Consider the following 8,569-nt stretch of genomic DNA (forward strand, 5'->3'; position numbering starts at 1 on the left):
CTACGTACTGCTCAGCATGAAGTTTCTTCCCACTTCCACTAAGTCTCCTGGACCGTCAGCTGACATCCATGCCCAGAATGCTGCCGTGACGTGTCCACTTGATGTCGAAGGCAAAATATTGTTTGGCTCGTATCTGGTATTGTCTGTTCTCCAGACGCGATACCGACCATCTTTATCGCTGGAAAACGTTTTTTCATCCATCCATATCACTTATGCCCATTCTTCGTCTGTGATATGTAGATGGTACATTGCAAAATTTATTCGTTGCGTCCGATGTCTTGGTGTCAGAAGGAGTTTCTTTGCAGCTTTACGGCATTTTATTCCCGCCGCACGAAGCCGCCTTTGAGCTACCCGGCCTGATATGTTTAACCCAAGTGTTTCGGGTATTTTGTTTGCAGGCTGAAAAGGGTTTGCTCTTATTTGCTGAATTATCGCTTCATCTTCAGCCGCAGTCGTGCATATTTGGCGCATGTTGAAACATCGTTGGTCTTGAAATAAATCTGCTTCACCGATTTCAAATTTTTGTACCCATCTTCTAGCAGTTCTTTCGCTGCACTGCACTTGCGCGGCAATTTCTTCTAATGTGTTTCCAGCGTCCCATAATGCTGCTATTCTTAATAAATTTTCCTGTGACGGTTTGAAAGCCATTTCAATATATAAAATATTTCAATGTTGATTGCATTTGTTTTTTAACAAACGCGAGTGCGTTATTAAGCAAGTTTGAAAAAACCCGAGATTTTTGAAAAAGAAACCAGTACCGTAAGTCATTTGTCGGGTTTCATGCGTTTTTATTTTTTATAATTCACTAATAAGTAACAAAATTTGCTATTTTACTTATAATTTTAATGTATAAAAAATATTTAATTTAATCTATTTATATATTATATCTTTATAAGAAGCATTCCATGTCAAATCGTGTCTTTGGATCCGAACATTCCTGATTAAATTAATTTTTTTATTAAAAATGCTTCTATCGTGTATATATATATATATATATATATATATATATATATGAGGTAAAAAAATGTATAATAAAAAAAAAATGTGTGATATGTTTAACCCAAGTGTTTCGGGTATTTTGTTTGCGGGCTGAAAAGGGTTTGCTCTTACTTGCTGAATAATAGCTCCATATTCAGCCGGAGTCGCGCATCTTTGGCCAACATTGAAACATCGTCTTGATATAAATCTGCTTCACCGATTTAATATTTTTGTACCCATCTTCTAGCAGTTCTTTCGCTGCACTAAACTTGCGCGCCAATTTCTTAGATTGTATATATTTCCAGCGTCCCATAAAAAATGTACAAAAATGTATAATATAAAAATATATATATATATATATATATATATATATATATAATTATACGTTATAAATAAAAAATGTTAAAATAAAAAATAAAAAAAAATTTACTTAAATTAAGTTTTATTATGTTTTTCTTCCTTTATCAATTTTATTATACATTATTTATTCACTGTATTATAATAAATTACATTTATAATAATTTATATTAAATATTTTATTTGCATTTATTATTAAATTTTCTGAGTAGGTTTTCATAAATAAAAATAGTTAAAAATTACGTTAAAAGTTAATTAAAAAAATATTATTTATTTTAAATTAAAAATTCATATGTTTTTAAAGTTAAATTACTCAAAACAATTATAATATGGATCATTAAACAAATTAACCTAATGTTTTTATTTGTAAAAGAAGTTTGTATGAAATAATAAAAAAAACATTGTTTTTTACGTGGGATAAATTTTTTTATTATAATTCTTTTCCTTAAATTACATTTAATGAAAGTATGCATTATTCAAACAACGACGGTTGTTTACGAAGTAACATACGATTAAAAGGAATAACAATTAGCAATATAAATAAAATTGAAAGAGCGAAACTGCGATTTTTCCAACAGTGAGTCAATTGACATCGATGTATTGTCAACATGACACAGCTTTGATCAGCAAAATAAACATCATTGCGAGTGTCATGCGGAAATTCAAGTATGACGAATAAAGTTACTTCATTTATAACATTAGAATTATAATAAATTTCTGTATATTACACTGAGTTTTTCAACAGTTAAAGCAACCAAATGTAATACTAAAGTGCCTTTGATTTTTGCACAGTTAATCAAACCAGGCACCGGCACGGACCAGTATCCAGCGTGTTGTTCGTTGGTGATGTCATATTTTCTGAAAAATATAATTTGTAATTAATAAATAATTATATCCATTGTTAATGAATTAATTTTGTTAAATAGAAAAATTTGTTATAATAAATTTATCCGTTGATTCTAAATAAAGCTAAATTATTTATATATAAAAAATAACTTTACAATAAATTTTTTAATTTATTAATTGTTAAATTAAGATGATATAAAGAAAATAATTTAATTACTATATAATTAAATTATAACAAGTTTCTAAATGAAACTAAGAGAAAAGAGTTATGTAATTTTGACTATGTATATTTATTCTTATCTTTTAACATTTCATGCATAATGTTTTACAATATTAATTTTATAATCTTCGATATAGTATTCTAATTAAAAGTTGTAGTAAATTTTAATATTATAATATTTTTTATCATATTATGTCATTTCTTATAAATTTATTTATTGTTAATATAAAAATATAATAGGCATAACACTTGCCATTTTTGAAGCTTCAACAATTAAGAGAATAATAAATAAAGCATTATTTCTTTAATATAAATTGCCGGTATATTTATTGGCGAAGAAAAACATCCATATTTCTAGCATCAGAATAAATTCCACCCAGTCACCAATATTGTTAGGTAAAATCATTTTTCTTGATAGTAATTAGTATCTTGATATATGTATGGCGTAATGTCTGAAATTAGTAACATCTCAAGTTAAAGCAATCAAATGTAATACAAAAGTGTCTTTGATTTTTGCACAGTTAATCAAACACCATCGTCAATATTCGATCCTTCTGTCTCGTTCCAAGGCATCTCTACCAGTTCTAGACTTCCATCCTCTTTCAAGGTTATCCATTTTTTACTTTCGCTCTTCACTTCCATTTTCTGCTCAAGATCCAAGTCCAATCTTATCATCTTCCTCAAGTTTTCAATATTAGCCGTGTCAATCGGCTGCAGAACATACATTTGTTCTGGGGACAACGTGGAAACACCTTTCGTAAGAAAAAATTCCTTTTTAAGACAGATTTACAGTAATGTATTAACTAATCAGTAAATAATACCTACTCGCTGGTAATGTAGCGGAAGCATATAGATGATTTGATAACAATTTGATAAATCCAACAGTGGTAGTGGGGTGAATTGAGTAATAGGAAAAACTGACTGAATCGGCTCCAAAAGTGTTACCTCCATCGCTTTATCATCCTTGATAACGATGTCAGAATTATTTGTAACGTATCAACAGTGTCACTTATAATTATAAAAATTGTAACAGATAGCAAGAATGCATCTGAACAATTTTTCTTGGATTTAACGCTACTCAACCTGTTTCATTCTGCTTGTTCTCCAAGTCATTCACTTTGCTGTAACTATGTCTTTTACTTTCCTCCTAGCTCTCGAAGATGTGTTCGTCAGCTGCCCTTTCCTCGTTATGATCTTTCATGCGATGCATCATAAAGGAATCATGATGCGTGGTGTATTTACACTTGTTGCACTGCAGCCAGATCTGAGATTTCGTCAGTATCTTCTTGCCCAGTGAATTCAAGTCGCAAATCTCAAATTATTTAACCTCATGTCAAATTACTTAACCTCATGTCAAATTGTGTCAAATGCGGTCGTAAGCGGCCGGGATCGATCGTAAGCCTGACGTTACGTTAATCATGAATTGCGAGTATGTAGAAGGATGGTGACTTCTTAGTTTGGAAAATTTCCCCATGGACAGAATCAAAGTCGCTGGGTGTACTTGTCATCTTTCATGAGTATGCGCCTTTCGTCTGCGCTTCTGGACAAAGTATCGGCGAATGAGTTATCTTTCCCTGGAATATGGATCACATCTAGGTCGAACTCCTGTAGAAAGCTGAACCATCTGGCAATCCTTGTGTTATTCTGCACGCATGTGCTCAAGAACTGCAGGGCTCGGTGGTCAGTGTGTACTCGCACTTGTCTTCCTAGTAGGAGAGTGTGCCATTTCTTCAGGGCCCAAACTAGAGCTAAACATTCTAGTTCGGTGATTGTATAGTTAATTTCGGCTCCATGCAACGCACGGCTTGCGTAGGCAATGGTGAACTTCTCTCTGCCGTCCTCCTTATATTGGTAGAGTCGGGCTCCCAATCCAGTTCTCGCTGCGTCGACATATATGCCGAATTTGTAGCCTGGACGGGTTAAATAAAGATTTGGCGCTTCCTCGAAGGCTAATTTTTATCTCCTCGAATGACTTTTGTTGTTCATCGTTCCATGTGAACTTCCTTCCTTTTCTTAGAAGCTTCTCCAATGGCTGCGTCATTCTGGCTAGGTTTTTGATAAATCTGCGGTCCCAGTTTACAAGACCGAGAAACACTTGAACGTCTCTCTTATTCTTGGGTCTTTGACAGTTTCGAATGGCCAGTTTCGTATCGGCGTTTATTTCCGCTTCGATTTCGTTGAAAGTGTGGCCTAGGAATTTGATCTCCCTCTGTATGAACTCGCACTTGTCCTTGTTCAAACGAAAACCTACTTCCTTCAGTTTTCCAAGGACGTAATTGATATGTTTGATATGCTCTTCCAATGTTTTGGAGGCAATTAAAATTTCGTCGAGATAGACAATTAGAAAGTCGTTTGCATTTAAGCCTAAGGCTTTGCTCATAGCCCTGGTGAAAGAAGCTCCGGCTGTTTTGATTCCGAATGGCATGCGTCGAAAGACGTACGTTTGGCCATTAAACATGAATCCGGTATACTTCTGTGATTGCTCCTCTAATGGGATTTGCCAAAATGCATTGCTGTTGTCGAGTGAGGTGTAGTATCCGTTTGGTCCAAATCTGCGGAAAACCTCCTCTATTGTAGATGGCTGCGCGTAATCTTCGCACATTCTTTTGTTTATTTCTCTTGCGTCGAGACAAAGACGAATGTCTCCGCTCTTCTTAATAACAACCACAAGTGGGTTTACATATTGAGTGGCTGCTTTTTCAACTATCCCTTGCTCCTCTAAGTCGTCGATATAGCTTGCGACTTTCTCGAAATGTTTATCGGGAATGGGATATAACCTTTTCTTGTAAGGTGCGTTAGATTTAACGACAATTTTATGCTTGTAGTGGTTGACCAATCCTATGCCGTCTTGGAAAATCTCGGCATTTTTGTAGATTATTTCACGTAAGGCTTCGTCGGCTTCTTCCATCGTTATTGACGCGATGGTTTGTGGTTCGTTATCGGCTTCCGCTTCGAAATTCACCGTGATTCTATCATCGCATAGCACGTTGGTGTGATATTTTACAAGGAAGTCTATTCCAAGTACCACTCTGTATGCCATTTGTTCAACGATGTAGAACTCGTACTGAAACTTCTTGCTGTTAAATTGGAATTCAATTCTTGCTTTATTTGACACTGCTGCGCCTCTTCCTGCGAAAGCTCCTTTTAAGAAGAACTTCCTCACTGGCAATGCATCAATTATGTCATTGGCGGTGACCAAAGCATCGTACAGCTCCTTCGTTATGGCTGAGATCTGTGCTCCGGTGTCCACTAGCGCTTTCACTGTGAACGCTTTGAATTTTATAGTAATTAATGGCACATTAACCTTTGTGACTTGCTGGTTTTGCGCCTCGGTGAAGGTTTCCTCTACGTCTTTGAACATATCCTCTATCCTAAGGATATTTAATGCATCTTCGACTGTGCTTGTGGTTCTTTTGGCCTTTAGCACTTGTCGTTTGGCTGATTTCTCGTGGGAATTAACGTTATCCGCACGAATCGTTTGAATTTGTGGGTTGGATTGTTCTGGAAGATTTGTCGTGACACTTTCGTCGTCACTGGGTCCTTACCCTTTCAAATCCTTTGAAAAGATCACTTTGCGTTGATCTGGTACAGCTTGACTCGGTATTTTCTTTATTACTTCCACTTCTCCGTCTTCTAGAGTAACTGGAATTGGATTTGATCCAGTCGTTTTACGCTGCTCCTCCTTTTTAGCTCTTAGAATCTTCCTTTCTATGGTCGACTCTTGTTTTCGGACTGTTGCACTGTTAGTACATTGTTTGTTTGTGCTTCCTTGTGTTTGATTTTCATTAACGTAATCCACTTTCGGAACTCTTTTCTTTGCGGTATTTGTTAAAGTATTGGTGGCCCCTAAATGTTTATTTTCTTTATTGTATTCCGTTCTCGAGGCTCTTTTCTTAACGGAATTGTGATTCTGTTCCACATTTTGTGGTTCGTTGTCCCATTTGTCCATGAAATACTTTTTTCAATGGATCGTTTGCTGTGGGATCTCGCATAGTCCTTTTGTAGCTGACTCATGCGTTTTTTGTACGTTTTTAAATCTTCGGAATGGGATGGTGTTTGGTTTCCCGCCAATTCGTACGGTCGGGTTTTGTGGCTGAGCGGTCTTTGAACTCGTCAACTCGCCTGCTTTTGACTCGTCATCGAAGTTTTCTTAACGAACGGTCGGTTTCCTCCCTCTCGAATAGTTATGGTCCATCAAATGTGGTTTAGGTTCGTCACCGTGATGGTGAATCACATGAATGCCACCAAATTGTTGCTCGGTTGGCATTATTTGAGTTCTTGGCCTTGAGTTTCGCTTTCCCCTTTGTTTGTTTCGTGGGTATGGCGAATTGAACTGTGGCAATATGATATTCATGGATCTATCCGGATATTTTTCGGATTTGTCCACAACTCGGTGTCTGCTCTGTCATTTATGTTGACTGCACTGCTTGGTTGATTGGATACTGGCACTGTTTCGCTCGTGTCGTCGCGTATTACAGTTGCCATCCTTCTGCGTTGTTGTGGTGGCTGCTGCTGTTGCTGTCCCACATTTTTGTTTTGATTCTGCTTCTGATAGCGGTTGTCGATCTTAGCGACGTTCCTCCGCTGCGTAGCTTCATCATCGCCGTCTGTAACCTCGGTGATTACGACTCTTCCATTCTGGTATTCTCGCGATCGCGTTTGCAATGAGTTGTTGTTATTACTAAATCTCGCTCGCGGTTCGCTCGCTCGATTGGACTCATTGTTCCACGATTTGTCTGACGCGGTAATAGTCAATGGTTTTCGCGATGGAAATGCGGCTTGTTGACCATAAGGTCTGCTAAATTGCTGCTTATTTGCGTTAATATTTCGTTTCGGAATGGTTCCGGTCTTACTTACATTTTTGTTTGCGTTATTGCCACTTTTTTGTGGCTCGCTTTCGCTTTTACGTCCTCTACGCGTCGCTTCTATGGAATCTAGTAGTCTAACTAAATCCTGCAACGTCTGAACGTTCGTGGGTCTAATTTCCCTAGCTACATCTATTAGAAAATGGTCTCCTAAGATACCTATTATGTCGTCTAACAACGGTGGGTTTAACAATCGCGCCTTTAATGCTGTCTGCATTGCGTATTCGGCCATCGCTGTTCCCTTATTGGGTACGTATTTACCCGTAAATAGTTGTTTTTTGTACGCGGTTTGCGCTTCGCGACCCCAATAGTACTCACGAAACTTGTCTTTCGCGGTTTGGATGTCGTCTGGTTTGGTCATTTCGTACCAATATTTCGCGCACGATTTCATCGCTCGCTTAAAGTAAAATAATTGATCTTGCTGAGGTACTTGTTCTTCCCTAGCTATGTTTTCGAAATCTCGGACAAATAACTCGGGGTTTCGTTTGTCGTCTTTTCCCCTGAATGTTAAATGTTCGAATGGACTTTTCAACCATCCGCCTCGTGGTAAACGAATACCACTGCCTCCGCCTGAACCGGCTCCGCCTCCGCCGGCTCCTCCTCCAGAACCTAATACGGCTCCGACTGAACCAAAGACGTCGTCGTCGGTCAAGACGTGGTATTGGTTGTTGTCATTGTCCGTATCGCGGTTGGCTAGACACGTTCCAGGAACGTTTATGAAGATCGGGGTTTGTTTTTGTGTACGCGGTCCTGCTTCGCTCGCGTTTCCCGCCAAAACCTCGTTCTCCGTGGTGTTATTGCGTTCCCTAGTAACGTTTTGCACTCGCGCTTCTAATCTGTCGATTTTATCTGATAATCTCCTAATCAAATCCACAATATTTGAGTCTGACGTGGTGCGATTAGTGTTTGACGCCATTTCGGTGCTCGCGGTTGTGGGTAAAGTAGTATCTTCCACAATATTTCTACCTAATACACCTACTGGTCGGTCGTCGTAAGATAACGATCTTCGCGTATTCGAAACGCTCGCTTGGCTTTCGATTTGTTCGTTAATGTCGACGTTTTGTCGATTGTCGCCCGTATCCTGCATTGTACGCGCTGTATTTCGCGTCTGGATCGGCGATCTAGGTAAATTCGGCATGGTGTCGCGTCTTATTCAACGGTATTACGGCTATCGCGATTGAAATTTCGATTTTAACAAGCGTTCGCGTACTGCGTTTACAACTTTCGAAGTTTACAATCGTATTTGTTTTCATTAACCGATTAATCCGTATGCGCTTTTAATCAATGCTCGCTTTAACATAAT

At 37.8% G+C, this 8,569-nt stretch overlaps 2 protein-coding genes across 4 annotated transcripts; both read right to left on the reverse strand.

Annotated features, from left to right (window-relative positions):
• Positions 1-648, reverse strand: LOC120358335. Its single transcript, XM_039452250.1, has 2 exons — positions 248-648; positions 1-178 (listed from the first exon to the last, which is right to left on the reverse strand). The coding sequence occupies exons 1-2, from the start codon at positions 646-648 to the stop codon at positions 1-3; spliced, it is 579 nt and encodes a 192-aa protein (XP_039308184.1).
• Positions 649-2,654: 2,006 nt separating this feature from the next.
• On the reverse strand, positions 2,655-3,861 carry LOC105207170. 3 transcript variants are annotated; one of them, XR_005575200.1, is made up of 4 exons: positions 3,485-3,856; positions 3,227-3,364; positions 2,935-3,153; positions 2,655-2,853 (listed from the first exon to the last, which is right to left on the reverse strand). XR_005575200.1 is itself a non-coding variant. In XM_039451756.1 (3 exons), the coding sequence occupies exons 1-3, from the start codon at positions 3,512-3,514 to the stop codon at positions 3,082-3,084; spliced, it is 219 nt and encodes a 72-aa protein (XP_039307690.1). In that variant the 5' UTR covers positions 3,515-3,861; the 3' UTR covers positions 2,655-3,081. The 3 variants fall into 3 exon arrangements, 2 of the variants coding, with proteins under 2 accessions (XP_039307690.1, XP_039307689.1); XM_039451756.1 differs by having other exon boundaries at positions 2,655-3,132; positions 3,485-3,861; XM_039451755.1 differs by having other exon boundaries at positions 2,655-3,153; positions 3,485-3,861.
• Between the last annotated feature and the right edge of the window lie 4,708 nt (positions 3,862-8,569).

Source organism: Solenopsis invicta, chromosome 7 (genome assembly GCF_016802725.1).
Source record: "Solenopsis invicta isolate M01_SB chromosome 7, UNIL_Sinv_3.0, whole genome shotgun sequence".
NCBI classification, from domain to species: Eukaryota; Metazoa; Arthropoda; class Insecta; order Hymenoptera; family Formicidae; genus Solenopsis; species Solenopsis invicta.

What these genes read in the sequence shown, in the direction of transcription:
- LOC120358335 (XM_039452250.1), bottom strand. Translation starts at nt 648, where the DNA reads ATGGCTTTCAAACCGTCACAGGAAAATTTATTAAGAATAGCAGCATTA. An exon ending in CAACGAATAAATTTTGCAAT is followed by an intron (nt 179 to 247) that starts GTACCATCTACA and finishes AACGTTTTCCAG; the next exon opens with CGATAAAGATGGTCGGTATC.
- LOC105207170 (XM_039451755.1), bottom strand. Translation starts at nt 3,514, where the DNA reads ATGACTTGGAGAACAAGCAGAATGAAACAG. An exon ending in GAACAAGCAGAATGAAACAG is followed by an intron (nt 3,365 to 3,484) that starts GTTGAGTAGCGT and finishes ATCGTTATCAAG; the next exon opens with GATGATAAAGCGATGGAGGT. An exon ending in TTCCGCTACATTACCAGCGA is followed by an intron (nt 3,154 to 3,226) that starts GTAGGTATTATT and finishes TTCTTACGAAAG; the next exon opens with GTGTTTCCACGTTGTCCCCA.